Source organism: Epinephelus fuscoguttatus, linkage group LG3 (assembly GCF_011397635.1).
Source record: "Epinephelus fuscoguttatus linkage group LG3, E.fuscoguttatus.final_Chr_v1".
NCBI classification, from domain to species: domain Eukaryota; kingdom Metazoa; phylum Chordata; class Actinopteri; order Perciformes; family Serranidae; genus Epinephelus; species Epinephelus fuscoguttatus.
In genome coordinates, this window is record NC_064754.1 from 2,253,304 (window position 1) to 2,281,026 (window position 27,723).

The 27,723-nt window shown below is 39.7% G+C and overlaps 1 protein-coding gene across 1 annotated transcript in view; it reads left to right on the forward strand.

Annotated features, from left to right (window-relative positions):
• LOC125886151 (nidogen-1-like) overlaps positions 1 to 23,706 on the forward strand; it is a 45,383-nt gene extending 21,677 nt beyond the window's left edge. The window contains exons 9-20 of the mRNA XM_049572153.1: positions 1,325 to 1,462; positions 3,174 to 3,302; positions 7,136 to 7,279; positions 10,404 to 10,526; positions 14,386 to 14,625; positions 14,715 to 14,887; positions 16,739 to 16,865; positions 18,751 to 18,922; positions 19,209 to 19,366; positions 19,510 to 19,633; positions 19,878 to 19,990; positions 21,910 to 23,706. Coding sequence (XP_049428110.1) covers positions 1,325 to 1,462; positions 3,174 to 3,302; positions 7,136 to 7,279; positions 10,404 to 10,526; positions 14,386 to 14,625; positions 14,715 to 14,887; positions 16,739 to 16,865; positions 18,751 to 18,922; positions 19,209 to 19,366; positions 19,510 to 19,633; positions 19,878 to 19,990; positions 21,910 to 22,028 — 1,760 coding nt within the window. The 3' untranslated portion in view covers positions 22,029 to 23,706. The remainder of the gene's footprint in view (positions 1 to 1,324; positions 1,463 to 3,173; positions 3,303 to 7,135; positions 7,280 to 10,403; positions 10,527 to 14,385; positions 14,626 to 14,714; positions 14,888 to 16,738; positions 16,866 to 18,750; positions 18,923 to 19,208; positions 19,367 to 19,509; positions 19,634 to 19,877; positions 19,991 to 21,909) is intronic.
• The last annotated feature ends 4,017 nt before the right edge of the window (positions 23,707 to 27,723 follow it).

Below are 27,723 nucleotides of genomic sequence, written 5' to 3' on the forward strand. Positions count from 1 at the left end.
TCCTGTTAAAACAGTATTTATAATTTTGATTAATTTTTATAAAAACTTTTGATCCTTTTGATCAGTGGACCCTGGCAGACTAAACTAACATAAATAACTTAGAGGGTAATCGAGGAACAGACACATATACTGACATTATGACAGATTCAGAGGAACGTAGTCACCACTTGTTTTTTCATGATGCATGTAAATTTGAATGAATTACGTCTTCTCTGGTGGTCATGGTTTTAGTAAAATGAACCAAGCTAACGATATGTAGCACCTCTATGTACGATTGAATCAGCTAACTGATGTTAGCTGGAGTGGGTAGTTAACAATCTGTTTTTTTACATTGAAAAAACTTCTATAAAAATGAACTGCACGGCAACCAGTCCAGGCCTCTGATTGAGACAGGCCTTTATTTGTCAAATGTGTAACCACACCAGGCTAGTAAACGGGACTGGGCGTTTGGGACTAGACTTTTAACCGAAGTTTTACGGTAATTCCAACTCCGGCCCTTTCATACCAGACTTTCTTCTCTAGTAAAGGCAATAATGCCCAGACTTAAAAATAAATTACAACTGGCCGCTGTCAGTCCAACAACCAGGGATCACCAATGTATGCATGCAGGTCTGTGTCAGTGTGCCAGTAGTTCAGTAGTTCATTCAGTAGTTTAGGCTAGGAAATGGATTCGTGCGTTGAGGTGTTCAACAAATTCTTTTATTTTTTAGTATAGAAAAAAATGAACACGCAAAAAGTGATTGTAGGAAATATTCTTACACGTATGCAGAGTTTGGCAGTAACACATTACAGTAATGAGTAGTGTAGCTACTCACTAATAAAATTCAAAGGTATGTTTGGAGAAAAAGGGGACACCTGTCCAACTGTTAAACATGGGAATGGATGGATTGTGCTTTGGGCTTGTGTTGCAGCCAGTGGCACGGGAAACATTTCACAGGTAGAGGGAAGAACGGATTCAGTTAAATTCCAGACATCGCAGCTGACCATTCTGGGTGCCCAAACTTTTGCTTCAAGCCCTTTTCATTTTTTGTTATTTTGAAACTGTCAAAGATTGAAATTAAAAAAATATCTCACTTAAAATACTGAAGAAATGATTTATCTTTAACTTCACGTGTTTTGGAGATCAGTTTATCTTCTACTGAATTAACTACTCACAGTAAACAAAATTTTGACCAGGTGTGCCCAAACTTTTGCATGCCACTGTATTCTGGCTACTTCCTGTTTCAAAATTTAAAGCCCTTGTTTCAAATTAAAAGCCCTGTAGCGTTTTGTACGTGGTCCAGCCCTCTATTAGGTCTTGATCAAGTCTTGTTTTATCTTACAGGTGGTCTTCCGGAGCAGAACCCGTGTTTCACCGGCAGACACGGCTGTGACAACAACGCCATGTGCCGACCAGGTGACGGCCTCCAGTTCACCTGCGAATGTTCTACTGGTTTCACTGGAGACGGACGCTACTGTCAAGGTAAAACGACGTCTGCATGTTCACACCTCAGACAAACACATACAGACAACATCTTGATGGAAGCTGTTGAGTAATAATTTCCTGAACAACTACACAAACAATAAAAGGAACAATATGCAGCGACGGTGAATATGAAAATACCAAAAGAAAAGAACATACAGGAAACCAAACGTGGGAATGTTTACAGAAGTCCTGCCTTTTCTTTAAAATAAATACATACATATGACAATCTATATAAAAGCAAATGAACAATTACAACACACTCACACACACGTATACAAAAATAATTTCAGTCTTAACAAATTCCCTCAAGAACGTCTTGAGGGAATTTGTTAAGATTTGGCACAAATATTCATTTGGACTGATTAGACTTTGGTGGTCAAAGGTTGAAGGTCAAGGTTGCTGTGATCTTACATCCATCTCATTCTTGTGAACGTGATATCTCAAGAGCACCTCAAGGGAATTTCTTTTAATTTGACACAAACGTCCACTTGGACTGAAGAATAAACTGATTAGAATTTTGTTGCTGAAGGTCAAAGGTCAGTGTGACCAAGAATCCATACACTAATTGTGACAAAACTTAGACACAAATGTCTAACAGGATAAAATAATGAAGTGATGATAGTTTATATCCAAAAGGTCAAAGGTCAGCTTCACTGTGACATCATCATGTTCTGCTTAAAACACTTCCTGGTTTAGTGTCATATCTCAGTAACAGCAGGGGATCTCATCTCACTGTTGTGAACAGATTATTTCAAGAACATCTTGAGCAGCGTGTCTACAGCTCCTTAAGAAGTCTTAAAATATCTTAAATTAAGTTTTCTGACTATATATTTTCTTCAATTTTGGCACAAACCTTCACTTGGATTTAAGAAAGACCTGAATAGTTTTTGGTGGTCAAAGGTCAAGGTCACTGTTACCTTGTCTGTCATATTCTTGTAAACGCCATATCTGAAGAATTCTGAGGGAATTTCTTCAGATATGGCACTAACGTTGACTTGGACTCAACTATGAACTGACTAGAATTTTGTGGTTGAAGGTTGAAAGTCAAGGTTGCCATGGCCATCCATCCATCTAAATTTTGTGAATACCATATTTCATGAACAGGGAGGAATTACCTTAATGTATTTTTTAAATGAGGGAATTTCTTTAGATTTGGCACAAACGTGCACTTGGACTCAACAATAAACTAATAAGAATGTGGTGGTCAAAGGTCAAGGTCTACATGACCTCATCTGTCGCATTCTTGTGAATGTGATAGCTCAAAAACACCTTGACGGAATTTTTTTTAGATGTGGCACAAACGTGCACTTGGACACAGCAATAAAGTGATAAGAGTTTTTGTTACCTGAAGAACCTGAGCGACTCTCATGATGCTGTAGGACTGATGTTATGAATTAAATCAATTCTGCCTTAAGTTAAAGGCTGCATCTCTCTGTTAGACTCATCAGAGAGCTTTAACGAGGCTGGATTAGAGTTAGTTTTGAGGTCATTTTAGGTTTTACTCTCAGAAGTTTTTTCATGACAAAGTGTAATATTACTCGTTTTTATTTGTGATGTAATATTTGACTTAAATCAGTTTTGACAATAAAACAAAAAGTGTAGTTTTTGATGTGCTGAGAGCTTCTCGTCTCGGACGCTCGTTACTGTCTTTTAAGGTGGTATTACCTCTACATATAGTTCACCTTTTGTGTTGGTGTGTAATCGGCAGACATCGACGAGTGCAGAGAGACTCCTCAGATCTGTGGATACAATGCCGTCTGCAGTAATCAGCCAGGAACTTTCCGCTGTGAGTGTTTGACCGGCTTCGTGTTCGCCAACGACGGAAGGACCTGCATTGGTACGTTTAAATCTGTGTGTGTGTGTCTGTGTGTGTGTTGACAGCTGTGTGGGTGGGTGGAGTGTGTGAGGCTTTGTCTGAGCAGTCCCTGGTTGCACATACAGATGTTCTAAAAAGCCGCCAACAGACATAAACAATGAGAGTTTTGTACGACTGTGAAACGTTTCAAACTGACGTTCATTGTTGAACACAGAAGATGTGATTTAATGTGAGGACACAGGACGACTCTGTGGAGCAGCATGCATCTGCAGAAAAGGAGGCATGAATCATGCACGGTGGCCCTGAGGTGCAAAAATAAAAACCTTTTTTTTTTTTTTTTTTTAAACACGAAAATGAGCACCTGTGGCAGTAAATGTGATGTGAACTGTCTCGGTTACAAAAGCATGAAAAATAAAAACAATAATGAAACTTCAGTGCACAAATTAGCAACCGTGAAACACATTAATACATTAATGAGATCACAACACATTAAAAACAAAACAGATCAATAAAACACATTATGGTGTTGTGTCTCCTTGAATGAATTAATCTGTTAAAATGTGCATTATCCTGCTGGGGGGTCACTGCCATTGGGGAGTACTGTTGCCATGAGGGGGGTACTTGGTCTGCAACGGTGTTTGAGTGGGTGGAACATGTCAGGTGGTTTCCACATGAATGCCAGAACCAAAGGTTTCCCAGCAGAACAATGCATTGGAACAACATAATCTAAGTTATTCACTTCACCTGTCAGTGGCAGTGCTGGGGGTAACACGTTACAAAAGTAACGCGTTACAGTTTTTTTTAGCAGTAACAAGTAACATAACACGTTACCAACAGGAGTTCAGTAATATTTTTTCACTTAAATATAAATATCATACGTAACCTGTTACCACCCGGAATAAACTGTTCAGTGTTTCCATTTCTCATTTATCCACACTGCTCCATTTCCACCACTGTGCCACCACAAAAAAAAAAAAAAACATCCCCCGGTGGTTGATGTATCTCATCATGTCATTACAGACTACATCATAGAACGGTGTCAGTGATTGGCACATCTGGGTTCATGTTCAGTGTGTTTCCATTAACACGACGACGTACAACATATCCCGTTCTGTCTGCATCCTAAGGCTGCCTTAAAGCAGCGGGGATAAAGAGCTGCACTCCGGTTTGTTTTGTCCTCACTGTGATCGGCACATCTGGGTGATGTTAGAATGTGTTGGATGTGTTTCCATTCACATCACTTTCAGCTGCAGAGCGACGCCAGCACACAGTCCTGTTCTTACACATAACTCTCTGTGGTGCTGCTGTAGGTGACCGGCACGCCGGGAACCGGCAGGTGGGTCCTCCAGCTCCGGTGTCCTAATTTGCGCTCGTTATAGTGACTTAATCACATGCAATTCTGTTTGTTATACCAACCTCAATATTTGTTTGTTGTGTTTCATATCATAGGCCCACAAATATTTATCCATATCTCATAATTATCAGACTTTGATGCTCTGTATGACCCTCCCTGTGTCTGTGTCTGTTCATTTATTAATGGTTCTATATTATCAGACTGTTATTAATATAAGCAGGGATGTAAATCCAAAGTGGTAACCACTGTATATGAACACATGAATGGGTCAGACCTGCAGCACTGGATTTGAAATGAACTATAATAAACTGGAGCTTCTGTGAAACAACATGAGCCTTATCCATTAAAAATGGAAAACATTAGTTCTTCTGAGGTCATTTTGTCAAAGTAACGCAAAAGTAGTGTAATAAGTAACGTATTACTCTACAAATTTAAAGTGTGCTGATGAATTCACGTCATCAACTCATGCACTGAGTAACAGTACAACGTAATGCTCCACCAACACAAAAACATGGGAGAACAGGATCCAGGTTGAAAAATACCAGAGTTTCCCTTTAAGGAAAAGTTTAATATCTCCATACATCGTGTTTGAGTTGTGATCCAGTCGTCCTTTGATGGCAGGTTCGCCTGCAGCCACAGCTGTGTGTCGGCTTTCTTGCCTTGTGAAGATATTTACATCCTGGGCTGTGAGTTTGTCTGGGATTTAACTTCTATCACAAAATATTTATTGGGCGATCTCTTGCCGAGATGAACGGATTAGAGGGCAGGCCCAACATATATGAAAGTGGTCTGCCGTGGATTTACGACCCGGCCTCCAGCATCCATCCTGTCTCTGATAACCCTGCCGTATAAATCTAAATTTCAGTGTCTCAAAATTCTTCCTGCAGAATACCTGGTGGGATCTTGAGCTGGTAGTCACAGTCTGACCCTCCCAAATATCAGTCCAGTCCACCTCTGTGGCAGCAGAGGACAGACATCTGCAGGCTCAAATATATATATATATATATATATATATATATATATATATTTTTAAATGCCTCTTTCTCGGCGATAGCTGAAGGCATTATGTTTTCAGGTTGTCAGTCTGTATGTACGTCCGTCTCATTAACTCAAGAACACTTTGAGGGAATTTCTTTAAATTTGGCACAAATGTCCACTTGGACTCAACAATACACAAAATAAAATTTGATGGTCAAAGGCCAAGGTCACTGTGACCTTGTCTGTCCTATTCTTATGAATGTGATATCTCAGGAGCACCTTGAGAGAGTTTCTTCAAATTTGGCACAAAACATTCACTTGGACTCAACAATGAACTTATTAGTTTTTGGTAGTCAAAGGTCAAGGTCACTGTGACATCTCATTCTTGTGAACAGGATAGACTTTTGTCTTAAAATGTCTTAAATTAAGTTTTCTTTATATCAGGCCTTAAAAATTCTAAAATTGTCTTAAATTCAGATTCGATGGGTCTTTATTACTTCGGTCACATGACAGAAAAAAATTCTCCAGCCTAACAGACCCAACAACTCACAAGTCTTAAACTTAACTTGGTTATATCTGTAGATACACCGTTGAGAGAATTTCTTCAAATTTGGCACAAATGGCCAATTGAACTGTCACTGTGACCTTGTCTTAATCTTGTAAATGCCATATCTCAAGATTGCCTGAGGGAAATTCTTCAAATTTAGCGCAAAGTTTGACTTGGATTCAACTGTGAACTGACTAGAATTTTGTGGTCGAAGGTTAAAGGTCACGGTCACCATGACCTTCCATCCATCTAATTTTTGCGAACATGATATTTCAAGAACAGCTTGAGGGAATTTCTTCAAATTTGGCACACATGTCCACTTGGACTCAGCAATAAAGTGATAAGAGGTCAAGGTCTATGTGACCTCATTTGTCGCATTCTTGTGAATGTGATGGCTCAAGAATACCTTGAGGGGATCTTTTCCAAATGTGGCTCAAATGTTCACTTGGACTCAACAGTAAACTTAGTGGGCGGAGTCATACAGCAGTGGGACGGTGATTCTAGTGTTGTTTTCCTTTATTTGGTTCCACTTAATAACAACAGTCACACAGTCATCTCGAGTTTGGTACTTTTACAGAGTGAAACATTTGAATTTTTTACAATGTAATAATGAAACACAAACACTGAACATGGGGTGTTTTTAAAAATATACTGACAATGGATAATAACGTTATACAACCCATATCAAAAAATCTGAACGTTTCCTTTAACCTCCTGTAGTCCCATACTGAAGCCCCAGATCTGTCGTTTAGGCACTGATAAAAACTTTGGATAAGTTGTGTTTCAAACGTCCCTATATGGATACTATGTGTCATGCATTTACAACCTGCAGCCGTTGTGTTAATGTTTCATCGTGTAAAGTCGTCTTTAGAAAGTTTTCAGTGTAACGTTCTGATATCTGGGCTGAAAGATGAGGTGAAAGTGTCTCTACAGTCAGACTGCAGTTATTAACATGTGGGCTGTGTCGTCTTGCAGAGGAGAACCATCCGGTGGATCACTGTCGGAGAGGAAGTCATGACTGCGATGTTCCTGAAAGAGCTCTGTGCAGCTACACCGGCGGCTCGGCCTACGTCTGCTCCTGCCTGCCGGGGTTCGTGGGTGACGGCCGGGTGTGTCGGGGTGAGTTTATCAGCTGTGTGTTGGTGGAGTCAGCCGACCTTCAGCTGATCTTCAGTGTTGTGACTCGAGCGGTATCAGCTCAGACATGTTAAAATCACTGCTGTGGTCTGTGGTGAAGGTCACAGCAGCTGTTTAATGCGTTTGAGACAAAATTTAAATTGTTTTTACCCGAAGGAAGAAACTTTGTCTGAGACTTGTATGAATGTGAATCATGTGAGCTCAGCAGACAGAGGCATGGGCGGATCATAAGACAATGGGCCCCTGGGCACAGATATGCAAAGGGCCCCACCACCTCTCCCACACAGGAGCAAGACACACAGACTTTTTGGTGTTTTTTTTATTCTCTATGTAGTCATTATGCATCTTTTTGGTCTTTTAATGTCTCTTTGTGTGGGTCTTTTTGTAGTTGTTTGAGGGCTCTCTTTGAGGTTATTTTATGTCTCCTTGTGGTTGTGTTTTGTCTCTTTGAGGTTGTTGTGTGTTTCTTTGCAGTCATTTTGTGTCTCTGTGTGGTTGTGCTTTGTCTTCTTGTTGTCATTTGTGTCTCCTTGTGGTTGTTTTGTGTCCATTTCGGTTGTTTGGCGTCTCCTTGCAGTTTTTGGTCATTTTGTGTCTCTTTGCAGTTGTGTCGTGTATTTTTTTTGTAATCTCTTGGGTCTCTTTTAGGTTATTTTATGTCTTTTTTGGTTGTTTTGTGTCACTTTGACGTAATTTTGTGTCTCTATGCGGGTGTTTTTGTTGTCATTTGGGTCTCTTTTTGGTTGTTTTGTGCCTTGTGGTATTTTTGTGTCTCTTTTGTGGTCACATTATGTCACCTTGTGGCTGTTTTGTGTCTTTTTGTAGTCTTTTGAGTCTCTTTGTAGTCACTTTGTGTCTCCTTACAGTTGTGTTTTGTCTTTTTGTTGTCGTTTGTGTCTTTTTGATGTTGTTTTATGTGTGTCCTTTTTGGTCGTTTTGTGTCTTGTGTAGTGTTTTCAGTCTCTTGGAAGTTATTTTATGTCTTTTTTTGGTTGTCTTTGTTGTGGTCATTTTGTGTCTCCTTGTGGTTGTTGTGTCCTTTTTGGTTCTTTTGTGTCTCCTTGCAGTCATTGTATGTCTCCTTGCAATTGTGTTTTGTCTTTTTGTAGTCGTTTGTGTCTCTTTTTGGTCATTTTGTGTCTCTGCCGTGTAAATTTGACATTATGCAGGTGAAGGCCAGTGTCCCCTCCCGACACTCTGGGCCTCTGGGCCTGTGCTCAGTAGGCCTGTTCAGTAATGCGTCCATGGAGAGAGGTATAGATCTCAGCGGGGAAGCGGGGGACACGTCCCCCTCAATATTTAGAGTTTGTGCATTTGCCCCCCACCCCCAATAAAAACATGAAAGAAGCAGAGGTCTTTTATTTTTTATAAAATTGACATTTACATGATAAACTGATGCAGAAAAGGCTGAATGTGGTTCATAAAATTTAGCAGAATGAAGGAGATCAAGTGTTTGACACTGAAAATTTCCTGACAGAGGACCCCAAATCCCAAAGACTGAAGTGGAAACTAAGACTGAGGTTAATTCAATTTCACTCTCATGCCTCTGAGCACAGAGGAGACGTCTTTTGGTTGGACGACCATGAAAAATTTGAGTTGTTTTGGAAGGGGAACCTTTTCTTGGCAGACTTTGTTTGCTGGGTCTGAGACAGAAGCAGAGTATTTTGTTTGGGTGCTGAGCAGTAAGATAACATGGATTTTGGATTAGTCTCCGCAGTGATATTGTTATGGTTTGTGTGCATGACACCATACCATACTACTCAGTAACATGTATTTGTAAAGAGGACTTTCTACAAGAGACCTTTCAAACACACAGAGGAGTCCTCTCACACATCTGACTGGCCCACATGAAGCTCTGTGGCAGCAGAGGATAGATTTTGGAAAGGTTGTGTGTGTCATGTTAAACAGCAGTTTGACACTTTGAGACTTTGTATGTCTCTAGTGTAACACACAGTCAGTGCTGTGGGCCCCTTGGACAGGAAATGTTTCCACCTGGACAGGAAATGCAGAACTCTGCCTTACAGCTGTGTAGCTCATCTCTCACATATACATCACCCCCACCCCCACCCCCACCCTGGAGAGTCTGAGCTGAAGAATGTTCATATGTGGAGGGAAAACAGCAGGACGAGACCAAACTGTCCTTTTGTAAGATAGTCTTTAAAAACATATCTGGTCATTTCTCTGGGAGTGGGTGGTTTATCTGAATCCATGGTTGAACCAAATTTCTATAGATGTCAGTATTTTAATTAATGTACTGATACAATACTTGTGCAGCTCCTGAGTCCACGACAAATTTACCTACGGAGACAATAAAGTATATTGTATTGTATGATATTGTATCGCATTATATCGCACCACATCATATCCTATCGTATCATATTGTATCATAATGTATCTTATTGAATTACATCCTATGGTAATGTATTGTATCATGTCGTATCACATCATATCATATTGTATTGTATCGTATTGCATCGTATCCTATCCTATCGTGTGGTATTGTATCATATTACATTGTACTGTATCACATCATATCGTATCATAACGTTTGGTATCATATCGTATCGCATCATATTGTATCGTATCCTATCGCATCATGTCGTCTCATATTATATCGTATCATATATTGTATTGTATGGTATCACATCGTATCATATCATATTGTATCGTATTGCATAGTATTGTATTGTACCACATCATATCGTATTGTATTGTATCGTATAGTAACGTATCACATTGTATGGTATTGTTTAGTTTCGCATTATATTTTATCGTATGGTATCACATCTCATCGTATCGTATCGTATTGTATCGCGGTGCAACATGGCGACCTCTGTAGACAAGTACCTTCTCCCTGTGTAGATATAAACAACTCATGCTAAGGTAATGAAAACACGACGATTCTTATTTTCAGGTGTTTATACACTAACGAAAACACGCTGACTATGTTATATTCCTTTCTGCCAATATGTCCTCCTGAATGAGACACACGGGAGCTGTAAGGGACTGGAGTCGGCACCTGGTGGTCATCAGTGGTACTGCGTCTTTAATCACCTCCATGTGTTTGTCTTCATCTTTGTTTGTTTTTCTCTCTCTGCCCGCTCAGATGTAGACGAGTGTCATCAGGAACGATGCCACCGCGACGCCATCTGCTCCAACTCACAGGGCTCATACACCTGCCAGTGCCGCCCCGGTTTCCATGGTGACGGCTTCCAGTGCATTGCCTCAGGTAAGAGACATCTTTTTCTAAACCCTTCTGAAAGCAGCGTTGTGGTCCCTGGTAAAGATCGACCTTCTCTCCTGACCAGCGAAGAGTTTTAATAAGACACTGTTTCGGGTGTGTTTGTATGTGTTGGTATGTGTGGCAGCTTGTACAGACTGAAGTTGGTTTTGCAGACATTTTAGAGACAAATGCAAACTGTGTGAAGTCTGCAGGATGTCAGCGTTCAGCTGCAGGTTGTGCAGAGGGATGAGGTGACGGAGGAGAACGCTGAAGGATGTCGGTAAAGTGATCAGAGTGAAAACACATTTTATGGTGGATCCAACAGATGTACAGCTGAGGTTCATGTTGGAACCAAAGATCTCAAATTTGGACTCATCAGACCAAAGCAAAGATTTCCACTGGTCTAATGTCCATTCCTTGTGTTTCTTGGCCCAAACAAATCTCTTCTGCTTGTTGCCTCTCCTTAGCAGTGGTTTCCTAGCAGCTATTTGACCATGAAGGCCTGATTCGCGCAGTCTCCTCTTAACAGTTGTTCTAGAGATGGGTCTGCTGCTAGAACTCTGTGTGGCATTCATCTGGTCTCTGATCTGAGCTGCTGTTAACTTGCCATTTCTGAGGCTGGTGACTCGGATGAACTTATCCTCAGAAGCAGAGGTGACTCTTGGTCTTCCTTTCCTGGTTGGTCCTCATGTGTGCCAGTTTCGTTGTAGCGCTTGATGGTTTTTGCGACTCCACTTGGGGACACATTTAAAGTTTTTGCAATTTTCCGGACTGACTGACCTTCATTTCTTAAAGTAATGATGGCCACTCGTTTTTCTTTAGTTGGCTGATTGGTTCTTGCCATAATATAAATTTTAACAGTTGTCCAATAGGGCTGTCAGCTGTGTATTAACCTGACTTCTGCACAACACAACTGATGGTCCCAACCCCATTGATAAAGCAAGAAATTCCACTAATTAACCCTGATAAGGCACACCTGTGAAGTGGAAACCATTTCAGGTGACTACCTCTTGAAGCTCATGGAGAGAATGCCAAGAGTGTGCAAAGCAGTAATCAGAGCAAAGGGTGGCTATTTTGAAGAAACTAGAATATAAAAGATGTTTTCAGTTATTTCACCTTTTTTTGTTAAGTACATAACTCCACATGTGTTCATTCATAGTTTTGATGCCTTCAGTGAGAATCTACAATGTAAATAGTCATGAAAATAAAGAAAACGCATTGAATGAGAAGGTGTGTCCAAACTTTTGGCCTGTACTGTATATATATATAATATAAAGTTACAGAAGTTAAAAGATGAATTCCTCCTGATTTGATCGGTTATATTTATCATGCAGAGTCCTGATTGGCTGACAGCAGTTTGTTGTTGTTTGTTGTTGTGTTGGTGGTTTGGCATTGTTCCAAAGCTTCAGGCTCCTCCAGTGATTCCAGGTGTCAGCAGCTGGGAGCTAATTACAGCTCACTCCTCCGCACCAGAGTTTTGTCATATTTTCGTCCTCTTTATGAGCTGCCTGGCTTCTGAGACACATCATTTTTTTGTCCCCTGTCATAACTTGTCACGGCGTCTCTTGCTGTGTCTCTTTTTGTCCGGGCACTCTTTGATCTTACCCCTCTGTCTCGCTCTGAGGGGTCCTCCTGTGGGTTTTTTTTTTTTTCTGTTGGTCTGATAGTTGTTATCAGACGTGGCGCTGTGAGGACGCGCCGCTGTCTGTCAGACAGGACTGTTATGGCTGCTCTGTGGTTTGTCTTGCAGATATACCCTTGAGGATAAGAGAGTGTGAGGAGAGCTGAGGCTCTTCCAGATGTCACCGTGGCCCCTGGATGTGACCACAGACATAAAGAGCCTCCTGCTCATCTCTAATCTGCAGCTCACTCACATGTTTGTCTGCAGCTGCCACGCACACAAACTTGCTCAGCAGCAGGAAAATACTGAATCTGCTTCAATAACGTTTCACCTGTGAGGAGACATAAAGGACCATTAGATATGTCTCAACACTCAATTAGGTTGTAAAGAACACTGGTTCTCAACTGGTGCAGCTCCAGGGTCCTGATTTCACCTCAGCTGTCAGTACAAGATTCACACTGTTTATTATATTCACCATCATACTTGTGTTTGTCCATGTCGTAGAGTTAGTTTTCTGTTGCTGTTGAATAGTTGTCCGTTAGTCACTCACTCTACAGCAGGAAACAGCACTTCAAAATAAAAGTTCTGTGCCAGGTATTCATTGTACATCAAAATAAAGTGTGGGTTTTTTTAAAAAATTTTTTTTAACAAACTTGACACGTTCTCTCGAGTTACTTGTGGTCCGTTCAAAACGGACCTGTGACCCACTTTTTGGCTGCAACCTACCAGCAGGGAACCACTGATATAGAATATATTTTGATTTGTAAACTCTTGCCATACTCTCTCTGTACTCTCACCGTAGTCCAGCCGTACTCTCACGATACTCTCGCCGTACTCTTGCCATACTCTCGCCATATTCTGGCCGTACTCTCGCTGTACTCTCACCGTACTCTTGCTGTACTCTAACCGTACTCTCTCCGTACTGCCATACTTCTGCCACACTCTTGCTGCACTCCTGCCATACTTGCACTGAAAAGAGAAGAAATAATAGATAAAAACTGGCTCAATATTCAGAGTAGGACATAAAAAGGCGTTTTGGACAGTAGGAACTTTTTTATAGTTCTAACACCCCGCCCCTTATGTTGTGTCCCCACCGCAAGAACTCTTTATGCCACCGCGGTTTATGTTTTTTGGTTGTTTGTCCCATTCTTGTGAACATGATATCTCTAAAACACCTTGAAAGTATTTCTTCTTCTTTGGCACAAACGTTTACTTTGAGTGAATGATGAGCTGATTAGATTTTGGTGGTCAAAGGTCAAGGTCACTGTGTCTTCGCACCCATCTCATTCTCGTGAAAGTGATATCTCAAGAACACTTTGAGGGGGATTTCTTCAAATTTGGCACAAACATCTACTTTAAGTCAACTGATTAGAATTTGGTGGACAAAGGTCAAAGTCAGCATGACCTCGAGTCACATTCTTGTAAATGCAGTATCTCAAAAACACCTTGAAGGATTTTTTTCAAATTTGGCACAAACATAGTAGGACTCAAAGATTAATTGACTGGAATTTGGTGGTCAAAGGTCAAGGTCACTGTGAGCTTGCATCCATCTCATTCTCGTAATTGTGATATCTCAAGAACACCTGAAGGGGATTTCTTCAAATTCTGCACAAATGTCCACTTTGAGTGAATGATGAACTGATTAGATTTTGGTGGTCAAAGGTCAAGGTCACTGTGACCTTGTGTCTGTCTCATTCTTTTGAAATCTTAAGAAGGCCTTAAAGGATTTTCCTCAAATTTGGCACAAACCCTCAGCTGGACTCAAGGATAAACTAATAAGAATTTGATGTTCAAAGGTCAAAGGTCTCTGTGACCATGTCGGTCTCATTCTTGTGTACGCAATATCTCAAGAACATCTTGAGAAAATCTTTTCAAATTTGGCATAAACATCCACCTGGACCCAAGAATGAGCTGATTAGAATTTGATGGTCAGAGGTCAAGGTCATGATGATCTTGTCCATTTCATTCTCAAAAATGGGATATTTCAAGAACACTTTAAAGGAATTTCTTTAAATTAGGCAAGAACGTCCACTTAAAATACGCACAATTGCTCGTAACAAAAAAATGGAAGAAAACACAGACAGATGGACGAACAGTGACGTCCAGGCTTTATCCTGAACTTCCTCTACTCCGTTCACTGGAGGATTTCAGCCATGTGTGAAGTGAAGCCTCCAACTTCTCCAAGAGTTTAGTTTATTCACAGACTGTTGATGTCTCACTCTGATTGTTACTTCCTGTCCACAGAACACGAGAAGACCCTGTGTGAGCGTCACCGAGAGAGCGCCCAGACTTCCACTTCTGGCTCCGGCCTCTTCTCGTTCTTCCGTCCTCGGCCGGCCATCGGTCAGTACGTCCCTCAGTGTGACCGACACGGAGCCTACGAGCCCACGCAGTGCCACACCAGCATCGGACAGTGCTGGTGCGTGGACGCCAACGGCCAGGAGATCCCCAACACTCGCACCGGGCCAGGCAGCACCCCTCTGTGTGAGTCCACTGGATCCTGACCCAAACACCACAGCGGCCTGACAAAACTCTGCTTCTCCTGAATAAATAAACAATCCTCTGATTTGTAGGTATCAACCAGGCGGTGACCCCTACTCCGGTGGGTCCGACCCCGCGGCCTGACGTTCACCCTGTTGCTCCAGGAACGCACCTGCTGTTCGCTCAGAGTGGGAAGATTGAACTTGTTCCTCTGGATGGATACAACATAAAAAAGGAGGAGGCCAAACCTCTGCTGCACGTCCCCGTAAGAACGTTAGATGAGATTTCACTGCATTGTTAGAACGTAAATTTGTCCTGTTGCGCACAGCCATAGTTTCACACAAACAACATGCAAACGTGACTGCAACCAAGATAAACTGGGTGAGTTTTCTGGGCATAATGTTTTCAGGTTGTCTGTATGTAGTACCATTCCTCTGAATGCTGTTAAGAACACATTGAGGGAACCTCTTCAAATTTGGCACGAATGTCCCCTTAGACTCAAGGATGGACTGATTAGATTTTTGTGGTCAAAGGTCAAGGTCACTGGCTCAATATTCAGAGTAGGACATAAAAAGACATTTTGGACAGTAGGAACTTTTTTGTAGTTCTAACACCCCGCTCCTTATGCTGTGTCTTTGACCTCGTCTTTCTCATTCTTGTAAACCAGATATAGCAAGAACACCTTAAGGAAAGTTTTCAAATTTGGCACGACCGTCCACTTTGACTCAAAGATGATTTGAATTTGGTGGCCATGAACTTACAGCTGTCACATTTTCATGAACACAATATCACAAGGACAAATTAAATGAATTTCTTCAAATTTAGCAAAAATGTCCACTTTCGGTCAACAATGAAGTGATTAGAATTTGGCGGTCGAAGGTGAAAAGTGAAGGTCATTGTGACATTGTGTCTGTCTCGTTCTTGTAAACGTGATATCTTAATAAGGCCTTAAGGGAATTTTTTCAAATTTACCACAAATGTCCACTAGAATTTGGTGATCAAAGGTCAAGGTCACTGTGACCTCATTTGTCATATTCTCATGGACACAGTATCTCAAGAACACCTTGAGGGATTTTCTTTAAATTTAGCACAAATGTTCCCTCAGATATAAGGATGAACTGATTAGATGTTGGTGGTCAGAGGTCAAAGGTGACCCCATCTGTCTGATTCTTGTGAACTTGATATCTGTTATTAAGGGTTTCTTTTTTTGTTGTTTTTTTATTCGTTTTGTTTGGTTGTTGTTGTTTTGTTTTTTTCAAATTTGGCACAAATGTCCTCTTTGACTCAAAGATGAATTGATTAGATTTTGGTGGTCAAAGGACAAAGGCACTGTGACCTTGCATCTGTCTTTTTCTTGTGAGCACAATATTTCAAGAACAAATTGAGGGATTTTTTTTTCAAATTTGGCACGAACATCCACTTTGAGTCAAGGATGAAATCATTACAATTTGGTTGTCAGAGATAAGAGGATAAAATAACGTAGTGATCGCATTTTATATCCAAAAGGTCAAAGGTCAGATACTGAATTGGTGACTCTAATCTTGAAACTGTGCTGATTGTATAGATCTTCTGTGTGTGAAGCATCCATGTTTTCACTGACATGGATGGAGACTGTCAGAGACACTGGACTGGTGGGCGGAGGCGTTAATTCTAGTTTTGTAGTTTTTGCCATAATTTCTGTCACAACTGAGTCACGCTGAGAGAAACTCCTGAACCCGAATGTGCTTCTTGACAAAGTGAGAAAAAGCCAAAATATCTTGACTCTGGAGAGGTTTTCTGGTGACGGCATTCGGTCCTCGTAATAAGGAACATGCACACAGTGTCAGTGTTCATCGTGAATGTAGTTAAATCACTTCTGAGCGTTCCTGGCTGCTGTGAGACAATCCTCTGATTGTTCTGTAACAGATTTCAGCATCAGAGCTCTTTTCTTCTCGGTTACAAAGCCCATAAGTTAAAGTATTAATGTACTGCAGCTGAACACAAAGCTCTCCATCAGCGTTTGGCGTCTTGGAGTCAGACGGCTCGCTGACGTCCTGTCACTTCAACACAAAAGACTCTTTGAAAATAAAACTCCAGTTGAATGAGAGCGTCTGTTTCCCCCTGTGTTTCCTCTTAGGACCGGGTGGTGATCGCCGTGGCCTACGACTGTGTGGAGAAGATGGTTTACTGGACCGACATCACTGGGCCGGCTATCAGCAAGGCCAGACTGAGTGGAGGAGATGTCATCCCGGTCGTCACTAAAGGTACAACAGCAGAGACATAAAGTCAACACAGCAGGGGATGAAGGACGGTGAGATATTTGCTCCCATTGCACACCAAGAAGTATCAGTCCAGTCATCTCTGCAGGCTGAGTGAAAAACATATGTCATAACGAGCATCCTGAGGACGTGTAATACGTTCATATCTGCAGCCTACGACTTACATCCAGGTCAACAGGTTCAGTCGCATTTACAGGAAGTAGATGGGTTTCCAAAAATCCAAAGCCGTTCCCTTTATTATCACGTATGACGAAAAAGCGTCAAATTCTCACAGTTAACGGTACAACTTGGATTTTTTTAAGTGGGGTTATATGAGGTACTTATGAGACACAATAATACTAACTAAGTCACTGATCGAGGCAGCTGTGGATCAGCAGCTCCTGTATTCAGTGATGTTAAGTGTTTTGAAGAGAGTGATATAAAGGCTTAATTTTCCTGTTGGAAATCACTGTCTGACATTAAGGTAAAGCAGTGAAAATACTCTCAATGTAGTGGACACTTAAACTGATACTGCACTGCTCTGGATAACCCAACGCTACATTCAGACAGCGCTCCCAATTTATGAACGCTCCAGTTTGTGTCAGAGGGCGCTCCCACACTCACAATGAGTGTTTCTGAACGCACCACTCACATCATCTTCCTCCGTTGTCTAAAACAAGACAACACAACTTGCTAACTAGCGCTAGCTAATGTCTTTAGAGAACTGTTTTGCCTCCAGCTAAGCCCCGCCCACCAAAAAACATCATACTGTTTACTAACCGTAAGTTTCTCATTCAACCCTGTTTCAAAAGATGTGAACTGTCCCTTTAAGGAGCATGACATGAGAAAATATTTGGCTTTTTTGTTTAACAAAAAAAGACTCAATTATTCAAAGATCAGAATAGTTGCTGATTAATTTTCTGTCTATCGATTAATCGACTGATCGTTGCAGCTGCAGTTTGCATCCTGTTAATATTCACATTACTATTTCGTTACAGTTTTTATGATCATGCAGACGTATACTCTGAATAATCTAACAAGCTGGAAAATTTTATTAATTGAACAAAACAGAAGATACAAAGTGTGAAAACTGTTGAGACATCCAGCGTACTCAGGTCTGTTACTATTAACAGTTGTTTTATTCCCCTTCCCACCTAAATTACAATCAAGGTCAATTATGACTCTTTATATTCTGAATTTTTGAGCCATGAAGGTTTTACATTTGTACAATTTTCCTTAAGCCGAGAAAAGTGATTTAAAAATCTGTCACGTGGTCACAATGTAAAGACTATAAGCCTGTACTGCGTGTATACGTGTTTTATAAAGTTTTATCTGATCTATAATAATACGTCATAATTTATTTGTTGGAATCTGTAAAGTAACTTTAGTTATTAAATAAATGGAGAGGAGTAGAAGTGTAAAGTAGCACAAAATGGAAATACTCAGGTAAAGTACATCAAAACTGTACTTGAGTAAATGTACTTCATCACTTCCCCCACTCTGTGTCACTAATCTCAAATTCACTTAAAAAGACTAAACATTTGGAAACAGGTCTGGAGAGGAATTTATCCACATTTTGGGTTAATGGGTTAGACACTTACAACAATACATATTCAAAATCAAATCAAAGACCCAAAAGTAGAATGACAAATAAAAAGTAACAGCACGAAGAAGATGTTGGAAATTAAAGTCCTTGTCGCATTAATAAAAAAAGTTCTTAAAAAAGATGTGTGTACATATATATATATATATATATATGTAAAGATGTCTGAGAATTATTTTAAGTCCCGTCAGAACCATCAGAGACTGTACGTGGCGCTCAGATGGGGCTGATCCGTCCTTAGTCCGTCCCGACTGAACTCTGATCTGTGTCTGTTCCCGCCATCCTCAGACCTCCAGAGTCCTGAAGGCATCGCCATCGACCACGTGGCCCGCCTCCTCTTCTGGACCGACTCCATGCGTGACACCGTGGAGGTTTCCAAACTGGACGGCAGCCAGCGGCGAGTCCTGTTCGACACCGATCTGATCAACCCTCGACCCATCGTCACTAACCCGGCGTACGGGTGAGTGCTGGACAAACACAACCAGACACAACCAACCAATCAATCACAGTGATTTAAAGGTGTCACTGCAACACGAGCTCCTTAAACTGTCAGTACAATGTTGATGTAACTTAACGAGTAACAGTAACTGAGAATACTGATGTGAGAGCTGCAGTACCAGGAGTATTATAAGAAGTAGTAGTACCAGTAGTGAAAGTAGTGATTACAGCAGTAGTTGTAGTATTACTATTGATATGAGCACTGTCAGTGGTGGTTTGGTTTAACTGGTTTTGTCGTGTCGGTGCAGGCGGCTGTACTGGGCAGACTGGAACAGAGACGGTCCTAAAATTGAGATGTCCAACATGGACGGGACAGAGCGGACCATCCTGGTGAAAGACGACCTGGGGCTTCCCAACGGTCTGACCTTTGACCTCGAAGACCAGCAGCTGTGCTGGGCCGACGCAGGTGAGACACACCTGAGAATGATCTATGACCATGTGACTGTCCAAACTCAGAACCATCTAGAACTGGTCCTGAGTCAGTAGTCCGCCACGTGTTGTCTTCATCACCTGTTCCACACTGTTAATGATCGGTTGCTGGGTCCGCAGGGACTCGTAAGGTGGAGTGTATGGATCCTCACCGCAGGCGGAGGAGGCAGATCGTTGAAGGGATCCAGTATCCCTTCGCTCTCGTCTCCTTCGGGAGGAACCTTTACTACACCGACTGGAGGAGGTAACGCCCTCACACTGTCCACTTACACCTGGTTACATCATCACTTCCTGTAGAAACACTCTAAGACGGCTCTGCTGGTATCTGTGTCTCCTCACAGACCTGAGCAGTGTTGCAGTAAAGTAATAGAGTCTGAGTGGACGTTAAATAAACATCACTGCTGAGACGTAAACGCCGCTCCGCTGTTTGACTGCACCGTCACATTAAGTGTGTTTAACAATCTGACCATCAGATTGCTTTTTTTCAGGGAGGCGGTGGTCGCTGTCGACCGTCATTCAGACAAAGAGACTGAAGAGTTTCTGCCACAGAAACGCTCTCGGCTGTACGGCATCACCACGACAACGACAAAGTGTCCACAAGGTACAGCGTTGCTCCACTTACACGCATCATGTTTAATAATCTGCAGTTGATTTTAATACTTTGACTTAAAGTAGTTTGAGTTTAATACACTGCTGCATCAGACTGCGCCGCCCTGAGCAGCGTCTGTCAGGTCAGGAAGGACAGCCTGAGGAAATATAGGGGTTATAGTAATCACTACGAGACGCATTCACCCATTCACACACATTCACACTCGCCGGCCTCTAGTGTGATATGTAAGTGTGATAAGTAACGTAGGCGTCCGCAGCACTTTTTGGTGATGTCAGTGATTATGCAGTGGTTGACCTTGTCCTCTGCTTGAGGGTAAAGAGCTCCTAGACGTCATTGTTTTAGTAATTTTTGAACATTTTCAGCTGCTATTCTTCTTTGAGTTCATGGCTACCTGCTGTTAGCTGCTTTTTAAATTTCCCATGGTGGGTCACAGTCGTAACATGTTGTTGAAGCTTCACACCCGTCCTGCCAGCTGTCCCTTTTACACAGACATTGATTCGGCACTGTTACTACCCCCACTGCCGACTTTAAGGTGAGGCAACTCTGTCCCTCCACGATGGGATCGTACCTTCTATAATCAGCGGTGAGCTGGAACAACAGCGTGACATTCACACCCTGCAGAAGCAGCGTAAATGGGACTTGAGTTTTGATGTGTAAAGCAGCTCAGTGGAGTCTGGATCAGAGCACACATGTACTCTGTGACCATAGTAATTGATTCCAGATGCATATATTATGTGGATGGATATAAGCGTGGGAACTGCGGGTGAAGTGACCTCAGGGGGATGCCAGCTGTGGATATGGAGACTCACAGCTGGCTCTGAGCCCTGAGCTATACAGCAGGCCGTGATGAGAACCAGCTTCACCGTCCACCTGCTGGTTTCTCAGTAACACTGACGAGTAGAAACCGTCCACTGATGAACGCACGTCCTGAAGCTGCCGCCTCACTAAACATTAATGTTTTGCTTGGCAACATGTTTGGTGATCACTTCTTCCTGTTGTAATGTTTTTACAGTCTGCGTCACCGGCGGTGCGACCGTGTAACAACAGGATAGCACTGGAGGGCGTTTTCGCTCCTCTGTCTTAAAAAGAGAGGCACTGTTACAGTGACTTCAGATTTTGGCATTGAAAATAAAATTTGGCACTCAAAAGGAAACTGGGACTGACAAAGGAAACATCAGCATTGAAACACTTGAACTATATACTTGTAGTGATGCAGAAAAAAGTTCCACTAAATAAAAACAGCCTGGCGTTACAACACATATTTTTGCATCCTGATGTGTTTTCTTCATGCCTCTTTTTTCAGTGAGTCTTCGTTACGCTGACAGTTTTTTATATTGATACGTTTTTATTTTTCTGCAGAAAGTTGGTTTTTCTTTTTTTAATATTCTGTTATGCCTTTTTTTCTATCCATTTTTATCACAAACTATACTATGATTTTTAAATGCAAGTTTTGACATGCATTATTATGAAATATTTTATTACATACTATACTATGACTAATTATACAAAATTTTTATCACATATACTTTGACTGTTTTTATGATTTTTTTGACATACTTTACTATGACATTTCATATAAAATTTTTACCATGTACTATACTATTACTATTTACGTTACATTTTTATGGCATACTTTACCATGACTTTCTTTTAATGAAACTTTTTGGACATACTATACTATGACTTTTCACATAAAATTTTTACCACATAAAAATCTGTTAATCTTGAAATTAATGTTGACTGGGGCCAAATTTTATTCACTTCGTAACACAGTACTCAAAGTCGATACATTACTGAGGTGTAGAATTTGAAAGGGTTAGGATCATATTCAGAAATCAGATATTGTAATGAATCCCTAGCAGCCCTGTACTGATGACTTACTAACTTTGTTCCCTTCTCTCTCCTGTTAGTCTATAACTACTGCTCCAACAATGGCGGCTGCTCTCACCTTTGTCTGCCGCGGCTTGGCGGGTTCACCTGCCGCTGCCCGGACGCCAGCGATGGTCAGTGTGTGGAGAGGAACCTTTGAGGTCTGCAGAGCGACAATAACACTGCTGCTGCTGCTGCTGCTGGGAGACAAAGAACAAAACACGCTTAACTCAATTTGGTTTTTTTTTGTTTTTGTTTTTTACATTCCTACTTGAATCAAACATTTCTATGATCATTTTACAGATTTATGTTTTTGGCCCTTAAAAGATGTTCAGACCTCACTGTATTTATGATGTCACACTTCAGGTGAAATGATTAACTGTTTAATTCAGATATAGTTTCTGAAATGTTTGTGCAGCATGTGTTCATAATCTGACTCCTGGTTGAAGAGTTTCTCTCTTAAGTCAGAACAAAGTGACACTAATCAAAACTACAGGGATTTTTTAAAGACGGCAGGTAAACGAAAACACTCAGATTATAGTTATTTGAAACGGTACTGAAGGTGTTTTTATTATATTTTAAAAGTGAAATTTCTCATTGATATCTTACAGATGTGGTCTGAAAGATAACTGCGAAAAACAATCAGATAATTCTATCAATGGTTATCAAATACTTCAGTGAAGGGTTCCCAGCCTTCCTTATAAATGTTCAACATTTAAAGAAAAAAACCCTTAAAAGGTGTCTGCAAATGAAAAACGTTGACACTCACCTGAACATAAACCGTCAGAAGTCACTGAAGATATTCCTGTTCTGTGATCTGTAGAAAAAGCCAACAGACTTAATCAGGTCTGAATCAGACAGTTCTTGTTGCTGAAACGTCACCTACACGCCAAATGCAATCAGATCAACTCACAGTCCTCCGTGGAGTCGTCACATGGATTTAACTGAAACTGCTCAACGTGTTCAAGAGTCAAAGCAGTTCAGCTACAACCACAAGAATATGGCCAGTTACAGGAAATAAAAATCAAAAAGTAAATTTAAAAAAAAACTCATTTAGTGAAGACTGGATTCAATCTGTAGGAGGAAACTACAAAAATGGTGGATAATCTGACAAAAATGGGCGTAGCCCAAAACAGACTTAATTTTAGGAACTCATCAAAGACTTTTGAGCCAAAAGACAAATGTGGCATTTTTTCTCAAATATTTAGCCGACATCGTCCCAGCTGACAGTAAATACGAGTGAGTGGTTACTTGGTGTAAGTTGTTAACTGATCTGATTGGATGATAAAACTGTTTAGATGTTGACCTGAACAAAAAGTTGTTTTTATTGAATACCAAATCCAGTTTATTAGAAACAGCCAACTGCAATTTAATGTACAAGCATTGCTTATATTGTCTTGCTGTTTTATTTGTAATTATGTGACTGTCAGTCAAATTACAAAGATTAAGAAAGCAGAGGGCTGGTGAGAGTGTGGTAAGGGCTAAAAAACGTTTTTAGACTTAACAAGATTTATTGATACTGTCTGTGCTTCAACTCACAGTGTATTTTTTATATGAACTTGTAAATAATTACCTGACATTGTGATGATATTCTCTGTTTTTAATGGTGCTGATGTCACCTGACATCTATCTGATGATGATGATGATGATGATGATGATGATGATGATGATGATGGTGGTGGTTACTGTGAAGATGTGTGCAGATCGTGTCTAGAGACAAAGTTGTATGTACCTCTCATGTGAACATCATTTTTTACAGTGAAGACTTGTGCAGTGATGCTTTACTTCCAGTCACTGATACCAGTCCTTGTTCTCATCTAAAAATAAAAGTTAAGAAACTAAAACTGTCTTATTTTTTTACAACATACTATACAATGATTTTTTAATATGATTTTCCAAATGAAATACTGAACTGTTCTTTTTTAAAAGGGCATTTTTGTGACAGTTTTTTGTGACATACTATACTATGAAGTTTTAAAATGAAAATTTTGACATACTATACTGATTTTTAAATACGACAATTTTAACATACTGTATTATGCTTTTATATGACATTTTTGACATAATATCCTATGACTTTAACATGAAAATTTTGACATACTATTCTTTGACTTTTTTTCATGGTTTCGGTGGCATACTACGTTTTTTCATGATTTTGGACAAAATACTATACTATGACTTTTTTTCATGATTTCGGACGACATACTATATACTGTGACTTTTTTTTCATGATTTCGGACGACATGCTATACTATGACTTTTTTTCATGATTTCGGACGACATGCTATACCATGACTTTTTTTCATGATTTCGGTGGCATACTACGTTTTTTTCATGATTTTGGACAAAATACTATACTATGACTTTTTTTCATGATTTCGGACGACATGCTATACTATGACTTTTTTTCATGATTTCGGACGACATACTATACTATGACTTTTTTTCATGATTTCGGACGACATACTATACTATGACTTTTTTTCATGATTTCGGTGGCATACTACATTTTTTCATGATTTTGGACAAAATACTATACTATGACTTTTTTTCATGATTTCGGACGACATCCTGTACTATGACTTTTTTTCATGATTTCGGACGACATGCTATACTATGACTTTTTTTCATGATTTTGGACCACATGCTATACTATGACTTTTTTTCATGATTTCGGTGGCATACTACGTTTTTTCATGATTTTGGACAAAATACTATACTATGACTTTTTTTCATGATTTTGGACCACATGCTATACTATGACTTTTTTTCATGATTTCGGACGACATACTATACTATGACTTTTTTTTCATGATTTCGGTGGCATACTACATTTTTTCATGATTTTGGACAAAATACTATACTATGACTTTTTTTCATGATTTTGGACCACATGCTATACTATGACTTTTTTTTCATGATTTCGGTGGCATACTACGTTTTTTCATGATTTTGGACAAAATACTATACTATGACTTTTTTTCATGATTTCGGACGACATCCTGTACTATGACTTTTTTTCATGATTTCGGACGACATCCTGTACTATGACTTTTTTTCATGATTTCGGACGACATGCTATACTATGACTTTTTTTCATGATTTCGGTGGCATACTACGTTTTTTCATGATTTTGGACAAAATACTATACTATGACTTTTTTTCATGATTTCGGACGACATACTATACTATGACTTTTTTTCATGATTTCGGTGGCATACTACATTTTTTCATGATTTTGGACAAAATACTATACTATGACTTTTTTTCATGATTTTGGACCACATGCTATACTATGACTTTTTTTCATGATTTCGGTGGCATACTACGTTTTTTCATGATTTTGGACAAAATACTATACTATGACTTTTTTTCATGATTTTGGACCACATGCTATACTGTGACTTTTTTCATGATTTCGGACGACATACTATACTATGACTTTTTTTCATGATTTCGGACGACATCCTGTACTATGACTTTTTTTCATGATTTCGGACGACATGCTATACTATGACTTTTTTTCATGATTTCGGTGGCATACTACGTTTTTTCATGATTTTGGACAAAATACTATACTATGACTTTTTTTCATGATTTCGGACGACATACTATACTATGACTTTTTTTCATGATTTCGGACGACATCCTGTACTATGACTTTTTTTCATGATTTCGGACGACATCCTGTACTATGACTTTTTTTCATGATTTCAGACGACATGCTATACTGTGACTTTTTTTCATGATTTCGGTGGCATACTACGTTTTTTCATGATTTTGGACAAAATACTATACTATGACTTTTTTTCATGATTTCGGACGACATGCTATACTATGACTTTTTTTTCATGATTTCGGATGACATGCTATACTGTGACTTTTTTTCATGATTTCGGACGACATGCTATACTGTGACTTTTTTTCATGATTTCGGAAGACATGCTATACTATGACTTATTTAGACTTATTATGACTTTCGTAATGCAAAGATTTTTGACTATGACTTTTTTAATATTACTTTTTTGACATAAGTTACCACGACTTTCTTTCATAAAATTTTGGGCATATTATACTATGGCTTATTAACATGAAATTTTTTAACATGCTATAATATGACTTTATATATAAAATTTGCTTCACTTATGATACTATGACCTTTTGTTTGAAATACTTTACTATGACTTTGCATTATAAAATTTTTGACATACTATACTATGACTTACTATACTGTGACTTTTTTAATGAATTTTTTATCACATACCATACTATGACTTTTTATGTAACATTTTTTTTAACCATACTTAACTATAACTCTGTTTTATATATTTTTTGACATACTTCACTATGACTTTTTATCATAAAATTTTTGACATACTCGTGTTATGTCTCCGGTCTAGGGGAACATAGACATAACATGATCAGCCCCTCCACTCTTCCCACAACAAAAAAAGCAGTTTATTCTTTTTCAGAGGTGAGCAGTGCCCAAAACAACAAACAAAAACATACTCATGGACCCTGAAATTACCTCGCAAAAAAGTGTAACAAAAGGCAATTTCCAAACCTAAACTCCTACCTTTCAAAACAAGAGAAAATAAAATAAAAAGGACTTCTCACTCTCACTAAAAAACTACTTAATCTGCTCAGTGATCGAACAAAAGAATACATGAAAACCCTCTAATAATTCTGACAAGTAAACTGCTAAACAAAACTAAACTCACCTACTCAAAATCAAATACCAAATCAAATCAAAACTGATCAAATACCTTTCCTAATTAACACGGTTATCAGAATCCACACACTAGTTTACCAAAATCAGAAGTTTTTGCCTGCAGGTACGCACAAACAATTGCACAAAGCGGTGTAAGTTCTGACTTTGTTGGTTATGGAGGAGTGAAAAAAAAGGAAGAGCTTCTGTCAACTGGTGGTTTAAAAATCCTCTTTCTTGCAGTGGGCCAATCCCGTGACGGCAATCTTTTTTGGACAGCCCAATCAGCACACACCACCTGTCTTGCAACATCCAATTACACTTCATCACATGCACACACTGAGAGTAGAAGAGAGAACATACGAAAGATCAGTGCAGATCAATACAAGCATAGCAATACCAAAAAATAATGGCCTGGCTCATAACACTATATCACATACTATACTATGACCTTGTTTATGAAAGTGTTGACCTACCATACTACGACTGAAATTTTCACATAGTACTATGATTTTTATAGGAAATGTCTATGAGATACTATACTCTGACTTTTCATAGATTGTTTTTCATGTGTTTGTAATCTGACTGAAAGTATCTAAAAAGTGACACTATATCAAAACTACATTAACTTTTTTAACGACGGCAGGTAAACTAAAACACTCAGATTGTAGCTATTTGAAACCTGTTTGCTGTCTTTTAAAAGTGAAAGTCCTTATTGACATGTTATAGATGTGGTCTGAAAGATAACTGCGAAAAACAATCAGATAATTCTATCAATGGTTATCAAATACTTCAGGGAAGTGTTCCCAGCGTTCCTTATAAATGTTCAACATTTAAAGAAAAAAACCCTTAAAAGGTGTCTGTTACAGGAAATAAAAATCAAATACTAAATGCATCATTTTTGGGTTAATCCAGATGTATTTTGCACCACATGTAGTGAAGACTGGATTAAGTCTGTCGGAGGAAACTACAAAAATGGGGTAAACTCTGAAGAGTGTTGTCCAGAACAGACTATTTGAGCCAAAAAGCAAAGTGGCCATTTGGCGACGCACCACATTTTCTCAAATATTTAGCCAGCATCCTCCTAACAGACTTCTAATTGGACCAGGAGATTATTTGGTGTAACTTTGTGTACTGATCTGACTGG